The sequence below is a fragment of the Artemia franciscana genome, chromosome 11, assembly GCF_032884065.1.
Source record: "Artemia franciscana chromosome 11, ASM3288406v1, whole genome shotgun sequence".
NCBI lineage: Eukaryota > Metazoa > Arthropoda > Branchiopoda > Anostraca > Artemiidae > Artemia > Artemia franciscana.
Window position 1 is genome coordinate 47,354,105 of NC_088873.1, and position 24,526 is coordinate 47,378,630.

The 24,526-nt window shown below is 32.1% G+C and overlaps 1 protein-coding gene across 1 annotated transcript in view; it reads left to right on the forward strand.

Moving 5' to 3' along the window:
- Nucleotides 1-24,526, forward strand: part of LOC136033310 (chondroitin sulfate proteoglycan 4-like) — a gene marked incomplete in the record, with an annotated part of 437,436 nt that overhangs the window by 401,155 nt on the left and 11,755 nt on the right. The window contains 2 exon segments of the mRNA XM_065714084.1: nucleotides 8,636-8,828; nucleotides 13,429-13,590. Coding sequence (XP_065570156.1) covers nucleotides 8,636-8,828; nucleotides 13,429-13,590 — 355 coding nt within the window.

Below are 24,526 nucleotides of genomic sequence, written 5' to 3' on the forward strand. Positions count from 1 at the left end.
TGGAGAACAGTGGCCTTTGCAAACGCCACATCCTGGTCGAGTCAGTGTATATTTGTGAATAATGCACGTTCTTCTTTGGTTTCTATAATCGCACTATTGGTAAGGAAAAAAAAAGTACTGGCAAGAATTTTACTTTAAATGCCTAAGTCAACCTTACTACACGTCAATGCCTAAGTGCTAAATAATATATTTTTTTTGTATAACTTTTCAGATTCAAACCATAGTCCGAAAATAGTCGTTCTTTGTTTTCATCTTTATTTTATATTTCAAAAGGATCTGCCTATAATTGCTAGTTTGATTTATTAGTTCTATAAATTACGCTTGAGATTCTTCGATATTCTGTCTCACTAAAATGATGACTGGCTACAGTATCAATGCTGCAGAAAGCTATGCTAACTTTAACTATCAAACAGTTAGTGGTAACGAACTGTAGTAAGGAGTGACCCGGCTCAATAGTAACTAAAACTCTAAAAAAGGAATTTTGATACCAATAGTAACATCAAAAGAATCGCATTTTAATGCTGATTCCAAATATATAAGTTACATCAAGTTTAGTCCTACCCATCAGAAGTTACGAGCCTGAGAAAATTTGCCCTATTTTAGAAAATAGGGGGAACACCCCCTAAAAGTCATAGAATCTCAACGAAAATCACACCATCAGATTCAGCGTATCAGAAAACCCTTCAGTACAAGTTCCAATCTCCTATCTACAAAAATGTGGAATTTTGTATATTTTGCCAGAAGACAAATCACGGATATGTTTATTTTTAATTTTTTTTTCCGGGGGGTGATTTCATCAACCCAGTTGTCCTAGGATTTTGCAAGAGGGCTCATTCGAACGGAAATGAAAAGTTCTAGTGCCCTTTTTAAGTGACTAAAAAAATTGGAGGGCACCTAGGCCCCCTCCCACGCTCATTTTTTTCCCAAAGTCGTCGGATCAAAATTCTGAGATAGCCATTTTATTCAACATAGTCGAAAAACCTTATAGCTATGTCTTTGGGGACGACTTACTCCCCCACAGTCCCCGTGGGAGGGGCTTCAAGTTACAAATTTTGACCTGTGTTTGCATATAGTAATGGTTTTTGGGGAGTGTACAGACGTTTTCAGGAGGATTTTTTGGTTGGGAGGGGGGTTGAGAAGAGGGGGTTATGTGGGGGATACTTTCCATGGAGGAATTTGTCATGGGGGAAGAAGATTTCCATAAAGGGGGCGCAGCATTTTCTAGCATCATTTAAAAAAACAATGAAAAAATAAATATGCAAAATTTTTTTCAACTGAAAGTAAAGAGTAGCATTAAAAATTAAATCGAACAGAAAATATTACGCATGTAAGGGGTTCACCTTCTTTTTTGTATCGCTTTTCAGATTAAAACCATAGAGCGAAAATTTACAGAATTGGAAATTCTGTAGAAAGTTATACTAAGTAAAAAAAAAAACACTTTTAGGTACGAATATACATTCCATATGAAGGCTTTAGGAGATGTTTTCATTCTCTTATGTCTATCCCTTACCTAGGTCTTAGGGAGGAGCATTGAACCTTTAGGCGTTTATTTATAGAATCGTCTGCCAAAATTATGTAGCTTTTGCTTCGAATTTTTTTGTTTTGTATTGCGAAATAGTATAATTTACTTGTTTAGTTTTTCAGATTAAAACCATAGAACGAAAATATACAGAATTGAAAATTCTGTGGAAAGTTATACTATCTAAAAAAACACTTTTAGTTATACTATCTAAAAAAACACTTTTAGGTACGAATCTACATCCTATATGAAAACTTTAGGAGATATTTTCATTCTCGTACTTCTGTCCCTGGGAGGAGAACTGAATCTTTAGACATGAATTCTTAGAATCGTCTGCCAAAATTGTTACTCTGATTTGTTACTTATAAAGTTTGGCCTAAAATCTAGACATCTCCTTTTTAGAAATGATTTTTAGACCCAGGGAAGGTATTTTGGTTTTCCTAAATGTACCAATTGCATTTTCTTAAGGTGAAGAGAATCTGCATATTAAATACGATCTGCTCACAGTTCCCATTTTAGTTTATAGGCAACAAAAATAAGGTTGAATGTAAGACCTGGCCCTCTTTGGAAATGAATTTATACCCCGAAGAAGGGAAAGGGACAGTTTTTACAAAATTTAATCTTAACCTGTTTCCTGCTTTTTAAGGCGAAAAGAATCTGCTGGGATCTACCCCAGAATTAACTTTGTGTGAAAATGGTATATATGGGTTAAGCTTTTTGCTTTAAACCTGGTTCAATTTGATGAACCTGGTTCTGATGAACCTTTAAACCTGGTTCAATCTGGTTCAAGTAGGACGGGATTTAAAAAGGCTACTCATAAACTCCGTTTTATACCCTAATCAGGGGTTTCAATTTGCTTTTAAAAGCTGGGTTCACCTAGTAAAAGTATTGCAGGGTTCATTTGAGGTTGGAGTTTTTGAGTTAGGTAGGTATTGAGGCAAAAACTTTGAAATACTTTCCCACAGTACAACTTGAGTTACGGTTTTATTTATAAAGGCTCACTTACATAGCACAACGATTTCTTGAGCACAACGCACAACGCACATAGCACAACGAAATCGCTGCTCTATATTTTTGTCAAAAAGGGAGCTTGTCATAGTAAACACAATGAAAGGAAACATTAAATCAATTAAATTTGTTGTTATGCCATTTAACCGGATCATGTAGTCTGACTTGTTTTGTTTTTTTTTTTTGCTTTTTTTGTTCTGATAATTAGACCGTTTATATTTATGTAACCTGGCATTCTTGGCAGCCTTTTGTTTCAAAACTTCGCTTTTATTGCTCCAAAGCCGTTCTAAATTCTTGGTAAATAACATAATCAAATTCTGCATGGCTTCCAAAATGGAAAAAAAATTCCATGATTGCAATAATCTCAAGAGAATATCCAAACCTCGGAGTTTCCATTCCCGACAAACATCTGAAATATAAGAAAAAACTCTAAGAGAATGGTAAAAAATTGTCGTAAAGTCTTTTATTTATTTGTTTTTTCTTTCCATTTTTCGCTCCCTATTAATTAAAATTTTCAAAGAAGAAACTAGACTTGAAGACATAGTTCAGTCAACTGGTGCACTCTCTATTAAAAATTATTTTATTTATATCGTCTTTTATATACCACTTTTTTTTCACTTTTTTTTGTAGAATGGCATTCTTAATGAACTGATGCGTACATGTTTCTATGCATCATTTTGTATGTTAGATTTTTCTTTTAAAATAAGCTCTGAACATAATTTGTAGAGGTCAGATCTCATTTAGTTTTTCTTGGTTCTCATTTTATAAGGATTCCACCTTTTTTTAGAACAGAAATAAATGTTATTTATAACATTATATGCGTTTCCCTTTCGTTTCTTGGATTTTTAAATCTTGATGATTATTTTCTTGATGCTTTTCCCTTCATTTTACCTTCATCAAACATGATATGTCCAGCTCAAGTCTGTTCAGATAATTCATAGATCTCATAAAGTGATCCAATTCAAAACATCATCAATTCGATGTTCCCATTATCTTATCCAGAATGAGGGTTGTCAGCCCTACTCATGTTAATTTTCGCTTGTTTTGAGTTTGACTCGGTTGTTCATTGTAATTTCTGATCATTTTTGTTTCATTTATTTATTGATGGTGATTAATGGTAGTTTCTTGCTTGGAAGATTATTTCAATTTATATATGCTCATGTTTGGTTTAATTGAGCTCTTTACTTTTCTTTGAAAAACTTGTTTTGTTGAAAAAGCTTTTAAAGTTAATCCTTAGGAATAAAGGATATTTCGAATTAGGAACCGGACCTTGAAAAGAACAGGGATTTTTTATTGATTTTTTGTTCACACTGTTCGCTCAAAGGTATGATTTAATAATGAAACTTGGGAAAATATTGTAGTAAACAAGAAACATCGATTTTCTTCTACATCTATTTTAAAAATTTAATTTTTTCCACAAATATATATAAAATTAACGAAGTGGTTTAGAAACTGAAAAGTTCGATATAAAATAGATAAAAAAAGAGCTACAGTTTGACGTTAATTTTGAATTTTAACCTTTATCCATGCCGTCAAGAGTCCACAATATAAAAACACATAACCGATCGTGGAGGAATAAATTAAAAGAATCTAGATTTTCAATCCAGCCAATTAATTAAAAAAAATATTCGAATTTATAGTACTTTCGTTTTCCATTTTTTAGGCTCCAGACCCTTTTAAAAAAAAGTTACCATGTTTTACATTAGACTTTTTCTTTATTTTCTGGGAACCAAATCAGAAGAAACAAACTAGCCAAATTTTAGATCCTTTTCCAAAGATTACTTATGCAAAATTTCATTTTGCTGTTGTGCCGGGTCAGAGAGCAAGATCTCTTTTTGTGGCATACGAAAATTAACATTGCAACGGATTTAGGGACTTCTACCTTAATAATAAAATTTGGGAAAACACTTTTAGTAAATGAGAAACATCGATTTTTTCTACCATCTGTGCCTACCATTTTTCTCTACCATCTACCATTTTTTCTACCATCTTTTTGCAGATCAGCAGAATTACTAGGATTCATAATAAACTACAACTCGTTAAGTGCCGTACGAACAGACGTGTAAACTCCTTCGTGTCATATTTTCAATACAATGCTTGTTATACAAGGATGTACCTTCGTGTCATGTTTTCTAAGCATGTATAACAAATGACTTTTTTTTCTCTTCTTTTCTGTTTCTTTTGTGATTGTAAAAGTAGCAATATTAAGAATTCATTTCTAGTGTTATGATAGCTTCTTACATATACAAATACAAATACGAAGGAAATTTGGATATGGAAAAAAGCTCCTTGAATCTTTCAGTTCACCTTAGTTGTATTATGAAATTTAGTGTAACATTAGAGAACGATGAAGTTTGTCATAAGCAAAACTCTGAATTTTATCAGCCTCGCATATTGGTTGTCAAACATTTTCTTAATAGTTAGGAATCTCTTGGAATTGAATCTTAAGTGTGCCAATGCTGCCACGAGACTGAAAGTTTCTATATTTCTAGAGGTACCAATTAATGTTAGGAAGCAAATCTTTCTGCTTACTCAGTTTGTTAAAATATTATAGACAAGGCGATAACATAACTAAATTGAAGAGCCATAAAGCTCAAAGTATTATTTGCTTGGTTTGCTTTTCCCCAGTCACCTCGTAAGGATGTTTTAATAAAAAAAACAATTGATGGGATTTTGTTCAATTTGAAATTGTATGTTTTCGGACCCCTTTTCAGAGTCAAAAGTAATTGTAGGGCACCTAGCTTCTCTCCTGTGCTCCTTTTCACTGCCTTCCGTCCTTTGATCATAAATTTAGATAGTTATTTTGTTCAAAATGTTGAATGGTCTAATAATCATGCCTCTGAGGAGGACAAAACCCTTTTAGGAAAGGGTTCTAAGTTGTGAAATTCACCATTGTTTGCAGAAAGGCTTTGTTCTTGGGAAAGGGGGGCATGTTTGATTTTTCTTCTCCAAAGAGACAGAGGGTATTAAGGGGAAAATGTCAGAAAATATTAAGGAGGATGTTGAACTAAATTAAAAAAAACTATGTGCCTGCAGGTTGTCAGAAGGGCGTATTTGAAGTATCTCCTGAACGGCTTAGGGTCTGAAGTTGAAACTTTCAGAGAATGTTAAGGGAAGTGCTGAATTAACAAAAAGACATAATTTTCATATTAATATTACTATATAAGAGAGCTTACTACTAGGACTGCTCTTATGACAACTATCACTTCTACTGCTATAATTACTACTACTACAACTGTATTTTAACTACAACTACTGATACGGCTAGTACTACTACGACTAAAACTACTACTATGAATACTACTACTACTACGACTACTACTTTTACGACTATTAGTACTGTGACTTACGAAAACTATTACTACGACTACAGCTATTGGTGCCACAACTGCTACTTCTACGACTAAATTATGATTGCAGCGACAGCTGCGGCCATATTTATTTCGATTTTTTATGCTTTTTTTCATTTTTTTATGCTTTTTTTATTTTGAATGATTTTATGACGATGATGGTGAGAACGGCTCAGTCCTATAGATGCAACATCTCGATTCTTAAGGAGAAAAATAGAAAAAATATTTACAAATATTCCTTTTATTAACCAATAAAAACTATGTCAATTAAAAACAAACAGAAATTAATTTGAATTTTTTTTCCATAAAACGGGTTTTCCAAAGAAAAATTAAGAGTTTTTAAGCCTAAGACAAGCAAAAGTAAAATCAAATAGTAATTCAAATGAAAAACTAATATACCCTATTATCAATAAATAAACGAAACCAAACACAAACAGATTTTACAATGAGTAATCGATTCCAATTCAAACAAACAAAATCATTCGTGGTCGATTGGCCATGCATCTAGGGCAAAAGAACAGCAGGTCCCCTTTTTTAAATGGGGTGGGATGATGTCGTAAGAAAGGATTTAAAGTAAACTACATTTCTTGGGAGGATGTGAAGAGGGAAGTTTAGAATAGATTGGTAATGGGAGAAGCGTGCGCAACTGTGTCAGCCTCAGGCAATTTGATGCTGCAGTGAGTTGTTAGCAGTAGTAGTAGTAGGATCGGTTTATTTCTTCTCGCCTTAGGCTTAGTGTATCTCTTTAATTTTCTTAAAATATACTTCTTTTTCGGAAAGAGTTCTTTAAACTTACTAAAGCTATAACCGTGTATTTTCGCTCCACTAATGCGCCATCTTCCAAACAACAGTGTCTTATTGGTGTGCAACCTAAAACCAGAATACTAGTTTTTCTTAATGTTTTTTAGCAGAATATCAAGTTTTCAGTTGTTTTTGAGGTTTCTACCTAACTTTGTCCTATAGCGATCTACAGAGAGCGTCAATTAGCCTATAATATGAACCCCATCAACCAGAAACACAGTGTATACCTGTCATTTAAATAGCAAATCTTCAATGACATTAATGCAGTTTAATTAATTAATTTAGTTATTAAATTAGTTTTAATAACTAATTAGTTATTTAATTATTAATAATTAATAATAACTAATTAATTATTTAATAACTATTAATTATTTTATTAGTTTAATTATTAATTTAATTATTAATTAAATTAATTAAAGTGGAATACTAGACAACAGTGTCTTGTCGGTGTGCAACCTAAAACCAGAATACTAGTTTTTCTTAATATTTTTTAGCAGAATATCAAGTTTTCAGTTGTTTTTGGGGTTTCTACCTAACTTTGTCCTATAGCGATCTACAGAGAGCGTCAATTAGCCTATAATATGAACCCCATCAACCAGAAACACAGTGTATACCTGTCATTTAAATAGCAAATCTTCAATGACATTAATGCAGTTTAATTAATTAATTTAGTTATTAAATTAGTTTTAATAACTAATTAGTTATTTAATTATTAATAATTAATAATAACTAATTAATTATTTAATAACTATTAATTATTTAATTAGTTTAATTATTAATTTAATTATTAATTAAATTAATTAAAGCGGAATACTAAACAACAGTGTCTTATCGGTGTGCAACCTAAAACCAGAATACTAGTTTTTCTTAATATTTTTTAGCAGAATATCAAGTTTTCAGTTGTTTTTGGGGTTTCTACCTAACTTTGTCCTATAGCGATCTACAGAGAGCGTCAATTAGCCTATAATATGAACCCCATCAACCAGAAACACAGTGTATACCTGTCATTTAAATAGCAAATCTTCAATGACATTAATGCAGCGTTATTAATTGAGGAATACTCTATTTACCTGCAAAAAGAGTGAACAGTGGAGGGGGCTAGTCTGTGAGGGTAATTTAAAGCACATCTGCCTCCAGAAATTAAAGAGGTTACTTTATCTACAGTGAGAACCAAGTTTTGATCTCCTAATAACTGGCACGTTACCTTAATCAAACAGTCTCTGTTACGATTAGACATAATTAAGTCGACCCAGCTTGTTTCTAAGTCTTTTGAGGAAATCGGCCTCAAACTTAGTACTGAAAAATGTGATCATTTAGTTTTAATGCTAAGCATCAAAGTAGTGATCTTGATTGTGGTTATTTTTCAGTTAAGCTCATTTCTTCGATTCGGTGGCTTGGTATTAGTATTTGCTCATCTTTATCGACTTTTCGATCTTGTGGGCTTAATGATATTAAAAGTAATTAAAATTGGGTATGCGAAAATTGTCCCAAACCGAGTCAGATTTTCACGAAAGGCTTTATCCAGACTTTTTTCTACATATTGCGATCATTCTATATTGTTTCTTTCCGGTTTGTGCCCATTTTTTAATAATGAAGATTCGCAAGGTATAAGAGTTCTGGTATTTTCGTTATTGTAAATATTTATTGTATCTACCGAGTTCTTATAGAAATCAGCAGATTATAAGAAAGTTTTGTGCCACTGATATTATTTTTGTTTATAAAAAACTCTATGCTAGATTAGGTGCTGAGGCCTGTCAACGCTTGGGTCCTTACCACCCTTTAATTAGACTGTATTAATTGTATTGTTTGTGTTATTTTGTTTTTATTTCCTTAATGTTTTTACTCCGCTTAAATTGTCAAAACAAGTGGGTAACAAATAAATTGTTAATTATTATAATCCAGCAGATTTTATTTTTAATTATTTAAAAGTATCAATCTTTCATTTTCTCTTTCATAGTATATTCACGACGGCAGTGAAAAGCTTTCAGACCATTTCGTTATTGTGGCAAAAGTAGGGTCAGAGGAAAGTGCACCCGCGCAGATTGATGTGTCTGTTACTGGCGTGGACGATGAAAGTCCGTCGTATGATGGTCCTAGAGAGATTTTAGTCTGGGAAGGTGGTGCGACTATTCTTGGCAGAGACCATTTAGGTAACTTTAATTTGTCATAATAATTTATCATAAAAGATCATTGGTTGATGTAAACTCTTAAAAGGTTTAAATATCCCAATTCACAGTTTCCTCTCACTATTTTGCATCCTAGTACGTTCCAAAATTTTTCTGGCTAAACAAAGGCAGTCCAAAAAAGATGCCAAAGAATAATCTTTAATGAGGGTCTAGTCCCTTAACTCATTCCAGGGCCAATACGGCTGCCATTGAGGAAAGAAAATATTGAGATTTTCTCATGTTTCACCCATTGTACCTTCCATAAATCCCCAAAATCTACTTTATCCTCGTCATCCCCCTCCTTCAACCTTGCCTTTCCCGTTCTGCCTCAGCAAAAGCTTTCCTTTTCACTTGATCAAACCTTCAACAGAAAGAACTTCCTGTTGTAAAATCAGACTGTTGAATAGGTTTTTTTTGGCTTTTGACGTAAAGTTTAATTTACCAATTTTTAAATCCCTGCTTTTTTTTGTCTTTATTTTACTAAATTGTTTTTATTTTATTGATTTATTTTATGTGAGACCCTTTTCATTAATTAATTTTGTTTTTTGTTTGTAATTTTTATTATTTTTTTCTTTTGCTTTCCCTTGTTGGTTCTTTAAATAACATAAGAAACAAATTGGCCCTTCTTTAGCTTATGATAGGTTTTGGGAATTCAATATTATTTTATCCTATCTTATTGTATATATTGTTGCGTATTGTTACATAATCAACGGTATTTGTGCAAAGCTTGTTCGATAACAGTGTCATCTTTTGAGTTGGTGACTTTCCGCTGATAAATCATTTTCTGTATTTTTTTCTTGTAGAACCAATCTAAAAAGTGGGTTTGCATCAGATACCTAAAAGTGATTACATCACTACCTAAATTGAAATTCGTGAATTCGCAGCTAAAATATTGCTTTGCTAAATTGGGTGCCTTAACAGTTACAACGATGGAGCAGATAGAAAAATTCCTACAGGAAACAACCTTTCACTGGACACAAAATATATACTTTGTAATCTAATAAATAGATGTATTCTGACACATACATCCACACACACATAAACACACACATATAATACATATATATATATATATATATATATATATATATATATATATATATATATATATATATATATATATATATATATATATATATATATATATATATATATATATATATATATATATATATATATATATATATATATATATATATATATATATGTATATATATATATATATATATATATATATATATATATATATATATGTATATATATATATATATATATATATATATATATATATATATATATATATATATATATGTATATATATATATATATATATATATATATATATATATATATATATATATATATATATATATATATATATATATATATATATATAGATGTTAGCGTGAAGGTCCGAAATCCGCTGAATGCTGACATTCACCGGTAAATGTCAACAAAAACATAGTCGCTTGGTGTATATCCGAAATAATTGTTAAATATCCTTATTTCTGACTTTCACCGGAGAATTTCGACGATCACAATGCACTAGTAGTGAATGTTAAGCATCTCTGAGATTTATATTTTCCTCCCCGTAATTCAGTAGCGATACATTTTTCGCCGCTCTTTCTGGGAAGAATGACTAAAAACGGAAAACACATAGTACATTTCTAGTGAAAAAATAAAATAATAGTAATAAAAAATTTCATATAGTGGAAATTGCGGATGTGACTATATATATATATATATATATATATATATATATATATATATATATATATATATATATATATATATATATATATATATATATATATATATATATATATATATATATATATATATATATATATATATATATATATATATATATATAGATTGCTAAGTTACAAATACACATACATAACTAATGGATCAACAAATACATCAATTTTGTCATTATAAAATTATCACAACTTAATTTTCTGCTAATTTTCTTCAATAAGTTTCTAAGAGTGCATTTTATTCTTAAAACTCAGAAACTCAGCAAATTCTGTAAAACAAATCTCGATTTAACTGTACAAATTTCTTTCAAAATCATATATTATAATAATGATAGCCATAATAACTATCAGTCTTTTATATGACTTTTATTGATCGCTTAAATATTTTTCTTTATTCCCTCTGAAACAAGAACTTTTGTCACAAACCTGTAGATTTGGCTTGAACCAAAAAGACAATGCACTTCCGCCATTAGATTCATTAGTCTCAGGTCTATCCATTCATCTAGCTAGAATTGAGATAGTGCTTAGACTTTTTTTGTGGGGAATAGAACAAAGCCTGCGTAAAAATTAGGAATTTGTCCTTTTTTAATCAATTTTCAACGTATATTCAATCTAGAAAAACAGGCACACTAAGTTTCAAAGTGTAATTCTGTATATGAATTGAATTTATCCTCAATTATGGGGCAATATTAATACCATTTTTTCCGTTTATACTACCGTGGAAAAACAGAAGAACATCATTCTAACAATAGCGCGCAAAACGTAAATCCTACTCTGTGGCAGTTTAGTGTGCAACAATGTTAACCTGTATTTGTGGTCTATTTTTTAATTTTTCTATTTTACTTAGAACTTTGGAATTTTAGTTCCTCACACCCCCTGTCTCGCAAAAACACAAAAGTCTTATTGACTAAAAAAATTCAATAGTTTTCAAACAATTCACAAGTTCTTTTGGATTTTAATTTGCTTGGATACAACCCACATCTTCTGATGCCTCATGCTCGTTGAAAAAGTAGCCCCTCAAGGATAAATTGAGAATCTCTGGTTTTTTTCTTTTCTTTTTTTTACTTAAATCTTCTTCTCATCCATGCATTTTAGAGACCAAATCTTAAATATAAGAGCTTATGAACATGCTGCATTAAGCCTAAATCTATTAACTGATTTTATTTAACGCAAATTTCTAGATCATTTCTAGAGCGCATTATATGATATTCTTCACCAAGTTTATGTGACGTTTTCCGCTGTTAGATCAAGCCGAGTGGCAAAATACCACTAAAGCTTTTAATATTCAGTCTAAAAATGCAATTTTCTGGAAACATGTCTCGTCAGCCAGTCCTCAAAAAGCTTCTGGACAGGATATTTCCTAGTCAGGAAATTTGTAGGAGAATCAAGTTCAATGTAGAAAGAATAATATCTTCTTTATAAATGGCTTTTGTTTAGTGGTCTCAATGGATTATATCCACAGAAAAGGCTGGATGTTCTTAATGCTTATGTAGTGCCGGGTTTTTCTCACTTTATTTTTATCCATGGAGTTTGACATTACTCATAATACAGTAGCGGAATCATGCACTTTCCATCGCTTCTTTTTTTATTTTATGATTATATTTTTCTATGCTTTTCATTTTGACTCTTTCTCTCAACTTTACTTTTTAAAACAGTAAGGAACTTTGCGTAAAGAGCGGGGCGTTGAGGAGGGAAAGCCCCTTTAATATAAGGAGTAAATTATGTTCATTTTAAGTTTTACTGTCCCTCCTTACTTTCAGTTAAAACTTTTTTTTTATTTAGTTTCTCAACATTCCGAATTAATGCATGTTTTAACTTTGGCTCCCGCACATGAATACTTAGAACGAAATTTGCACTTTTTTTTTGGCTAAATAGTTTTTTCTTAGTTTTGATCCGACAATTTTTAGAAGAAAAGGAGTGGAGGAGGAGGCTTAGTTGTCCTTCAATCTTTTGGTTATATAAGGTTTTATGTATAAAGTAACCCAAGCAACGCTGAATTTGGAACCTTGGGCTACTTAAATGTACTCATCAAGGCTGTAAACTGAATCCTCTCCAATGAGTCAGACTCTGGAGATACCCCGATCTCTAGAGACCCCGTAATCTATTTCTTGCAGTAATTCACATCTTGCGAAGGTAGATGTTATGTCACTCTCAGTATCTGAAGGAACCCAGTAATTAGCATGAAATTAATAAGTCGCGGCAATAAGCTAACCGTATTCATTCTTGTTAACATCTTATTTGAGAATGATATAAATAATTTACTATTTATATATACCTTCAGCATCTAGCGATATGCATTCAATTCCAGACAAAACCTGAAACTCGTTGATTCATCTTTGGCCAGCATAGTGGTACCCTACTCAAGTAACCTGACCACGAAAACAACCTAGCTTGTTCATTCAGTCCCTGATTTGTCAAAATTTATCAGTCCCTGATGGATTTGTCAGTCCATCAGTTTTGACAAATCCATCAGTCCCTGATGGATTTGTCAAAATTTATGGGTTAATTGTATTTGGTACTCCTGTTTACTGATTGATGACGGAGGACTTGTTGAAAAACGATTTTGTAAGATTTGAAACAATGCATGTAAATTGAAAAAAAAAGAAAAAATTATTCTCGGTGGTGAATGATACATCAAATGGAACCTTTTCAAAGTGTTCCTTTTCCACCTTACAAAAGTTTGCGAAAGAGTTTGGTCCCCTCTACCCTTATTAGCCAGCGCACCCAAAAATTACAGCATCAATGCAAAGATATAAACGTAGAACCCTAGTTTAAAGCTTACCTGAAGCCCATGTAACCTATTGAATATTTAGTCGTATTTCTAGCTTCCAGTGACGTGGATTCTGCTCCAGACAAGATCAGATATTCATTGATTCCACCTGGGCCAGCATGTGGTTATCTTGCACTAGCGTCCCGGCCAAAAAATCAGCTCAGTTCTTTTACTCAATCCCAAATATATTCATCAGATGTTATTTTTCATCATTCAAGTAAGTTTTTTATTTAATTATTAATACATGTTTGCTAAAAAAAAACAATAAAAAGACATATTTCATATTAAACATATTATCCCAAATATATTCATCAGAAGTTATTTTTCATCATTCAAGTAAGTTTTTTGTTTAATCCTTAATACAGGTTTGCTAAAAAACAAAAATATTTCATATTAAACATATTATCTCAAATATGTTCATCAGAAGTTATTTTTTCATCATTCAAGCAAGTTTTTTGTTTAATTTTTAATACAGGTTTGCTAAAAAAAAACATATTGCATATTAAACAAATTATCTCAAATATATTCATCAGAAGTTATTTTTCATCATTCAAGTAAGTTTTTTATTTAATCCTCAATACAGGTTTGCTAAAAAAAAATATTTCATATTAAACATATTATCCCAAATATTCTCATCAGAAGTTATTTTTCATCATTCAAGTAAGTTTTTTGTTTAATCCTTAATACAGGTTTGCTATATAAAAAAAAAAAACATATTTCATATTAAAAATATTATCCCAGATATGTTCATCAGAAGTTATTTTTCATCATTCAAGTAAGTTTTTTTTTATCCTTGATACAGGTTTGCAAAAAAAGCAAAAAAATATATAATAAAGCTATGTGGCTATGTAAAAAGCTATGTGGACAAATTGCTTTAATACTACAGTTAACTTGAGATGTTACAGCTTGGATATGATTTTTGAGTTATTATAATTTGTTTTATACAATACTTATATAAGATTTGGGGGTGATTTGTACAAGCAAACCGTGGGAATTCCCATGGGGGGGAATGCCAGCCCATTTATAGCTGACTTGACTTGTTATAGCTGACATTTATACCTGACGATATTTCTAAAAATATATATCCATCAGAGCTTACTCTTGAACCTAGTCATGGCGCTGGTCACGAAGATCATTTCTTAGATTTAAATATTAATATTTGTGATAATAATAGATTAAGTTTTAAAATGTATAATAAAACGGATGATTTTGATTTTGAAGTGATTACTTTCCCATTCCCTGAAAGTAATATACACTCAAATATCACATATTCAGCGTTTTTCTCACTGTTACTTCGTTATGCAAGGATTTGTAGTAATTATATTGATTTTAAAAATAGATGTGAAATCTTAAGCCAAAAATTGATATCAAGAGGTTTTTCTGCAAATAAATTAACTTGGCAATTTAAAAAATTTAGTTTTCATTATAACGAACTTTTAAATAAATATCAAAAGAATTATCTGGAAATACTTAAAGAAATTTTCAACTAATTTCGGAGGTTCGAGAAATGATGTAGCAGCGACATTTATTTTGAATTGTGTTTCTAATAGAGCCGATTTTTTTTTAAAATAGCCACATGGTAAAGATGAATTCTATAATTGTTTGGTTCATTCAGGTTTTTTGCAATGTGTTAATATTTGTGATTTGGTAAATTTTATCATATTTAGTTTACCTATTGTTGCTAAAAAGAGGGATATATTAAAAGGATAAGCTTGTTTTGGTGTTACTTGGTTGTTTTACATTTGCTGTTGTTTTTTGCTTTCATAGGCATGTATTTTGGGGGTGATACCTGACACGGGGATGCCATGGATATTCTGTGGTAGCCACAACACTTGGCTGGGTAGAGGATTTAATGTGGCGAAACCCTATAGACAAGTGTATTCTCCTGATGAGCCCTTGTGTTGGGTTGTTGCCTCTGAATTATTTGTCTTTATTGTTTCTATTGTTTTGTAAATGACGACTTATACTTATTGACGACATGACTGCCTGTCCATGGATTATTCTTTATGGTTGATTGTGTATGGCTATTCTGTTTGACCTATGTGATTGTATGGATGAGTAGGGTTAAGGCCTCATTCAAGTGCTGGTCTATATTAATCACTAATTTAGGAAAACAGTCTTCCTTTTCTCCTTCTGTCTCTTTTTTTTATGTGTTTGTGCTGTTGCATTGGTGATTTCTCTTTTCATGATATTAAAAATATTGTCCCAAATCTGTTCATCATAAGTTATTTTTCATCATTCAAGTAGGTTTTTCGTTTAATCCTTAATACAGGTTTGCTAAAAAAAAAAAAAAAAAAATTCAAATTAAACATATTATCCCAAATATGTTTTTATCAGAAGTTAGTTTTCATCATTCAAATAAGTTTTTATTTAATCCTTATCACATGACCTTTGTCTGAAAGGACGCGGGTTCGAATCCCAGTGTACCCAATTGTTCAGTTTGGGACGGGAGTCAGTGGCATGACTCTGTAAGCTTAGCCAGAGTCGACTCAGCTTTAAATGGGTACCTGGAGAAATCTGGGGAAGGTAAACAGGAAGGGTGTGCGAAAGCACAGGATGGTTGGCCCCCAACCCCCCATTGCACTTCCTGGCTGAAGGGCCAAGAAACGGAGATCAGCACCGCCAGTAGGGACTGTAAAGTCTAATACCGTATCCCTTTATCACGTGATTGCTAAAAAAAACATATTTTAAGAGCTACTCCAACGATGGAATACTTTCAAGCTAAAAAGATGTATATTGTCAGTCGGGTATAACAGGTGGTACCTCCATAGTTCAAAATTTTCAGACGAACTAAAAAAAAAACCTCACAACGTTTTTATTTCTCCTCCAATATCCGTAAAACAAAATGAATTAATATGTAAAATCAATGCATATCAGTGCGTTTTCGTTTAATAGTTATTAGAGGAGAAATAAAAAAGTAGTGTGGCTTTTTTTTGCTCATCGAAAAATTTACAATTGTGGATATGTGACCATTTCATATTCGACTGACGATACATCGGTACCATCAGTGACTTATGAGGGGAAGAGAGTTTGAGTAATTTATGTGGGTAATTGGTGAGGGGTATTGGAATTCAAATTGTTGCGCAAACTATAATATGAAAAACAAAACTCTCTTACAGCATCTTCACTCAACTTACCAAAATTATGGATGTGTTTTACGAAGATTTATTCACATAAAACAAATTCATCAAACAGTTCGTGGTAACGAACTGTAGTAAGGAGCGACCCGGCTCAATAGTAACCAAAACTCTAAAAAATGAAATTTTGATACCAATAGCTACATCAAAAGAATCGCATTTTAATGCTGGTTTTAAATATATAAGTTTCATCAAGTTTAGTATTACCCATCAAAAGTTACGAGCCTGAGAAAATTTGCGTTATTTTAGAAAATAGGGGAAACGCCCCCTAAAAGTCATAGAATCTTAACGAAAATCACACCATCAGATTCAGCGTATCAGAGAACCCTACTGTAGAAGTTTCAAGCTCCTATCTACAAAAATGTGGAATTTTGCATTTTTTGCCAGAAGGCAGATCACGGATGCGTGTTTATTTGTTTGTTTTTTTTTCTTTTTCCCAGGGGTGATCGTATCGACCCAGTTGTCCTAGAATGTTGCAAGAGGGCTCATTCTAACGGAAATGAAAAGTTCTAGTGCCCTTTTTAAGTGACCAAAAAAATTGGAGGGCAACTAGGCCCCCTCCCACGCTAATTATTTTCCCAAAGTCAACGGATCAAAATTCTGAGATAGCCATTTTATTCAACGTAGTCGAAAAACCTTATAACTATGTCTTTGGGGACGACTTACTCCCCCACAGTCCCCGTGGGAGGGGCAACAAGTTACAAACTTTGACCTGTGCTTACATATAGTAATGGTTATTGGGAAGTATACAGGCGTTTTCAGGAGGATTTTTTTGGTTTGGGGGAGGCGTTGAGAAGAGGGGGATATGCTGGGGGAACTTTCCTTAGAGAATTTGTAATGGGAGAAGAAAATTTCCATGAAGGGAGAGCAGGATATAGGCTACTAGCATTATTAAAAAAAAAAATAATTAAAAAATAAAAGTGAAAAAGCTTTTTCAGCTGGAAGTAAGGAACAGCAATAAAACTTAAAACAAACAGAAATTATTACCCAGAAGAAGGGCTCACCTCCTTCTAATACCTCGCTCTTTACGCTAAAGAATTTTCAGTAATTTCAACTACTTATTCTACGGCTTTTGTGATTCAGGGGGTCATTCTTAATGAATTGGGATAAAATTTAAGCTTTAGTGTAAAGAGCGAGGTATTGACGATGGGGCGAATCCCCTCATATATGTAATAAAAACATGAGAATACAAAAGTTCTTTACGTAAGCTAATTTATAAGTTACGTAAATCTTTTACCAATAAAAAGATTCGTAAAAAATTAAAAGTTCTAGTTGCCTTTTTAATTAACCAAAAAATCGGGGGGCAACTAGGTTTCGTCCCCCGCTCTTTTTTTCTCAAAATCATTCGATCAAAATTATGAGAAAGCCATTAAGCCCAAAAAAAATATGTAAATTTCGTTTTGATTATCAACAGAAACGAATCAGGTTAATTAGTATATATTTACCTTTATAGTTTTATAAAGTATCTTTATAGTACTATATAGTAATTTCGTGGCACCAAATGGCTCATTTTTCAGTTATTACTGTCATTTTCACTTGATTTCGGAAAACTGGCCCCAACTTCACCCCTCCCCCAGGATTCTAACGAAACCCGCTGTTATGGTATTGACAAATCTTAATTGAAGAACCATGCTTTAAACAAATTTTAGTAGAATTAAATATTTTCTATTATAGTTGCACTAGGTCACACTACCAAATATTCAATTTTTTTTTGAATTGACTGCATATGTTAAAGAACGTTCTTATAAGTTCCAAGTTACATTTCAGAAAATTTCAAAAAACGAGCAAGTCTGAATTGCATTTGTGCTGGTTAATTGGTCTACAATAGAGCAGTAAAGGAAGAACAGCATAATATTCTCAGCTTTGGGTGCATTTGAGAAAATTTAAATGGGGAGGATTGGGAAAATTTGTCGTTTTCTTCATTTTTTTTCAATAAAAATATAAGAAAATAGAATTTTTCAATGAGAAGTACTGCAAAAACAGAGGTATTTCTCTAAATCTAGGGATGGGTGTGTGCTTTCTACTCTTTATATTTATTTGACTGTTGATGAACTACAACTCATGCTATATAGTCCGCAACATCATCTTTGGAAATATTTATTTAATGGGAGTTTAAAAAATAGACGAACTGTTCAATTTCATATATATATTGTATGCTTATGTTTGTTTTTAAATAAGGGCAGGGCAGAGCCCATGTTATTTTAGGGTTGAGTCCTTGGGCACTTTGTAGTTTATGATGTCGAAAGAAACTGATGCTACGTGTCGAAGGGCTAAGATTATTGATTCAATTTATTGTGTTTTAAATATGTAGACTTGGTGCCGCGAAATAAAATAACTGCTGTGTGGGATGTTTTTGTGCATACTGAATTTTAATCTCAATAGTCGCTAAAAAATTGCGACTAATTTCGACTCGCGACAAATAATTTCGCGAAAAATAATGGGTAATAATTGAAACTTGCTTATTTCCATTTATCGCTGGATCCCAAAAAAAAACAGTGACATCATGTAAAAAAATGGGTGTAATTCAGCCTTTCGACTGGCGGGCAAGAGGAGATATGGTATAAAATTCAGGAGAATGGTGGTTCCCAAGGGGCCTCCCATGTAAATTTGCAAAAAACACAAGCCTAAATGTGTTCTTAAGCTGTCTGAAAACTTATTTTGGGATATTTTAAACCCGTTTTCAAAATAGACCAAAAAGGAGAAATTGTTTTCTTGATAGTTTATGAATATACGTAAAAACAGATCAGGCTTTACATAGCTCGATCTTTTTAACTACTTTTCTTCAACTCACTGACTTTTTTCATTTATGCATTCATATATATGACCAATTTGATATCTCTGTCATGTAAAGGCTAATCCGTTTTGACGAATAGTTTTGAGTTTGAAATAAGAAAGTAAAGGTAGCGTAAGCCTGCCCTAACTCTTCAATAGCACATCTTTCTTCAAGGGGTAACAAACAAAATTTACTGTTTTACCTGCCGCCGGTGAGGTTTGCTATGTAAAGCTCACCGGCGGACAATCAGCGACCGGAGTATAAGGCGCTTATCTGTTTTTGTTCACTTTATCCTAACAAACTTGAAACAAAACAAGCGCTATCGTAATCTTTGCCGTGTAAACGCTATTTCAACAAAAAATTACTTTAAAATGTACTTCTTAACCTAATCCAATTTGCGTTTTATAAAAAAAATGAATATGACAACATACAAACCAGTTTCTTATCCACTTGTATGGGAAACCACCCCCTTGTACCCCCCCTCCCCCCAAAGAAAAATGACTCCAATGACCAAAGGTCAAATATCAATAGAATAAACATTGCGTAGATACGTAAGAAGTAAAATCATACCCCACGATATGCAAAGAAAAATAAAAATAACATCAAAATATAAACCCTAATATTCCCACCAACTTAGTTATTCACAAGTCTTTTAAATGCGAAGAAACTAAGTATTTCAAGCCCAAAAGCTTCTTCTCAAGTTTAAGTTTCATACAATAATCGTTCGAATATGACAATCATCAATGGAAAGCCGCCCCCCTGAAATATATCTTAAACAGGCGGTCTGAAATGCCAGAAACAAATTTTTAATTCCTAATTTTCGCGTGTTGCGGGTGAGGTTCTTTGGACTAATCTTATTTTTCGGACATACCCCACAAAAAGTAAATATGTTCAAATAAAACTACGTAAGCGGGAATTTAGAATAAAGACTTTGCTTGCCGGTGCAGTCATGGATGCTCGAACTATATTCACCCTACACATAATTGTAACAAAAAATTATTAGATTGGCAAAATTCTTATAGTTACTATTTTATCACAAAAAACATTGTGGGTCTTTTAATAACCTTATTTATAGGAAATTAAATTGAAAGGTCTTGGGGTGAGTCATGGAATAAAAGTATTTAAGCTATGCAACACGTGCTATTTAAATTACGCGACAAAGTCTATAACCATCGACTTTAAATATACGATTTCAAATGAATTTAAAACATAAAAAATAAGTTAAGTCTTATGTGTCTCGCTCGAAATTATAAAAATGATAGACTTTATGGGTATCTTAAAACTAGTCAAGGTCACCCTATGCAAACAAAGCCTCATCTTAAAGCTTCCTATATATGTAAAAACAAATTAAGTCTTTTCAGTGATTTTGAAAACTAGATGTGAAGTTTGGAGTTCACTAGTTATTGCCGTACGAATTTGGTCTTTGCGCATCACTTTAATTTTTGCCTCCACAAAACGGAGCAACTCTTTTCGTGTTAGGGTGAAAAACGACCTAAGGATATCACATGTGTTTTTTAGACCATTACATACATATTTACTTTTGAACTAGGCTATGAATACTTATAATTTATCAAATTTTGAAGTTATTAGTATAAGAATATCTTTATAATCCAAGAAAATAAGAAAAACCGCTACTACAAACTTCTAACCAAATAAACTAAAACATAGGAACAAAGCACAAACATAAAGCAAAAAACAACATTAAAAAAATGGCCAAAACACTAAAAAGAAAAAGCGAATAAGACAAAGACAATGTAAAACAGGAGCAGAAGAAACGATTAGCAGGGGGAAATATAATGAAAAAATAAAACAAATGTGTGAAAAAGGGATATTTTTTATTCTTTTTGAAGGCTACTGGTGCATAAATATGCTGTAACCTTGAAGTAAATTGAGCTAGGACGTCAGGGTTTGACTGGGTTATGTAAAGCCTATGTAAAGCCTTTTTTGGATGGAACACGTTAAATATAGGATATATTAAAAAAAAAGTAAGTTGAAGTTATTTCTTCTTTTCTTTTTTTGAATAGATATGGCAATAAATATGGGATATAAAATCAAAAATTTGGCAGATAAAGTTAGTTATGGTTTTATTTTTGCCTTTAGAGTTTTAAGTCTGAACCAGTACCTCACAAAGTATTTACTGTTAGATTCAAACGATATTTAAGCTTTTAGCTTTTTCTTATGTTTTGTTTTAAGTATCATCCTCTAAGCGGCCAGCTTATGAGCGGATCCGGAATCCAAAATAGACATTTTTGGACATAGAGATCTATAAAAAACAATGTTCAGCTTAGCTATTTTATTGTTATTTTGTGCAACTTATTTCTAGAGTAGTCTAATTCCATGAGAGATGCAAAATAAAACAAACAAGTTTTCCAAGTGGGACTTAGGCAAATGAGCTTCTGTGCAGTATTAACACCAGAGATTAACCTTTTAATTTTTATTTATGAGTTTCCAATTGCAGCTACATCATTGATACGAAAAAACAATAAATTTTTCAGCGACGGGTGATGATCTTGGGAAGATCTTTAGGATTGTAAAAACTTTACTAGGTTGTCATTCAGTATTACAAATATGCGTTCACAACATGTAAAGATCTTTATCTCGGGCTTAAGACAAACTGTTTAATTGCAAGGTCAAGTACTATTCAAATAGAAATATAAATCCAAAATTCTCCCCTGATTAAAAAATGGGCTAAAACAATGAAGCTTTGGTCTATGGAACTAAAGTGAATTGAGAATTACATTTTCCATAGGCTATATGAATCAAATCGAACAGGGAAAAAACTATTTAATGCTAGAATCATTGAAGAAATACTGTTAGGCTAGTGAGTTCAAGTAAATTTCTAAGAGTTTTCCCGACTGGTTTATTAATTTCTCAAAATTCCCTAGAATCAAATTTTGTGTTTTCTTTATTATAATAGTACTTTAGTTATAGTTTTCCAAGCTCCAATATTTTCTAAAAAAAATAGCAACAATAAAATAAAAAAAATCTTTTATAATAAAAGAATAATTTTTTAATGTAATCGCATTTCTGTTTTATAAAAATTGTTTTATCTTAGCCTTTCTTATTGTAAACTTGTCGGAAAGTCTGACGTGAATGATATATTAAATCTAAAAATTGGAAAATTTTAAGCCACTTATATAGGCTACATGGATATAAATTGATTACTTTAAACCCCTTAGTGAGCGTCTATTCAGCTGCTCTTTGCACTAAAAATGTGTATTTATATTTCTAATATTTTAGCTCTTTGTATATCGAAAATATTAAGGTATATACTCTGATTTTTTTTTTTTTTTTTGTAGTGCCACGTTTCACTTCGAAACAACTTAAAATTATTTATTAAACCAAAACGTAATTACCTACATTCAAACACGTACTAATAAATTCTTAGCCAAACGAACATTTCCCATCGAGAATAAAAAACAATTAATTATTTTGCTCAACAATTTGAACCATCTCACACATGTCATGTTCTGGATGTTTTTCGTTTAGTAGAGTAAGCGAATCTCGTATGCACAAGATCAGGATTTTTCCTGATCAAACAGTTCGTGGTAACGAACTGTAGTAAGGAGCGACCCGGCTCAATAGTAACCAAAACTCTAAAAAAATAAATTTTGATATCAATAGCTACATCAAAAGAATCGCATTTTAATGCTGATTTTAAATATATAAGTTTCATCAAGTTTAGTCTTACCCATCAAAAGTTACGAGCCTGAGAAAATTTGCCTTATTTAAGAAAATAGGGGAAAACACCCTCTAAAAGTCGTAGGATCTTAACGAAAATGACACCATCAGATTCAGCGTATCAGAGAACCCTACTGTAGAAGTTTCAAGCTCTTATCTACAAAAATGTGGAATTTTGTATTTTTTGCCAGAAGACAAATCACGGGTGCGTGTTTATTTGTTTTTTTTATTTTATTTTATTTTTTTTCCCCAGGGGTCATCGTATCGACCAAGTGGTCCTTGAATGTCGCAAGAGGGCTCATTCTAACGGAAATGAAAAGTTCTAGTGCCCTTTTTAAGTGACCAAAAAAATTGGAGACCATCTAGGCCCCCTCCCACGCTCATTTTTTTCCCAAAGTCAACGGATCAAAATTTTGAGATAGCCATTTTGTTCAACATAGTCGAAAACCATAATAACTATGTCTTTGGGGATGACTTACTCCCCCACAATCCCTGGGGGAGGGGCTGCAAGTTACAAACTTTGACCAGTGTTTACATATAGTAATGGTTATTGGGAAGTGTACAGACGCTTTCAGGGGGATTTTATTTTGTTTTGGGGTGGGGCTGAGGAGAGGGGGCTATGTTTGAGGATCTTTCCTTGGAGGAATCTGTCATGGGGGAAGAAAAATTCAATGAAAAGGGCGCAGGATTTTCTAGCATTACTATAAGAAAACAATGAAAAATAAACATGAAAACTTTTTTCAAATGAAAGGAAGGAGTAGCATTGAAACTTAAAGCGAACAGATATTATTACGAATATGAGGGGTTCTAATAATACTTTAGCATAAAGAGCGAGGTATTTAGGAGGAGATAAATACCTCGCTCTTTATGCTAAAGTATTTTTAGTAATTTCAACTATTTATTCTACGGCCTTTCTGATTCAAGGGTCATTCTTAAAGAATTGGGACAAAACTTACGATTTAGTGTAAAGAGCGAGGTATTAACGAGGGTACAAACCCCCTCGTATACATAATAAAAATATAAGGTTATGAAAGTTTGTTACGTAAGTTAATTCTTAAGTTACGTATATTTTTTACTAATAAAAACGTTCGTTAAAAATTAAAAGTTGTAGTTGCCTTTTTAAGTAACCGAAAAATTGGAGGGCAACTAGGCCTCCTTTTCCACCCCTTATTTTTCAAAATCGTCTGATCAAAACTCAGAGAAAGCCATTTAGCCAAAAAAGAATTACTATACAAATTTCATTTTAATAATTTATGTGCGGAGAGCCAAAACCAAACATGCATTAATTCAAAAACGTTCAGAAATTAAATAAAAAAAAACTAATTTTCTTAGCTGAAAGTAAGGAGCGACATTAAATCTTAAAACGAACAGAAATTACTCCGTATATGAAATGGGTTGTCCCCTCCGCAATCCCTCGCTCTTTACGCTAAAGTTTGACTCTTTGCCACAATTCTACTTTTTAAAACAATTAAAAGCTTTAGCGTAAAGAGTGAGGGATTGCGGAGGGGACAACCCATTTCATATACGGAGTAATTTCTGTTCGTTTTAAGTTTTAATGTCGC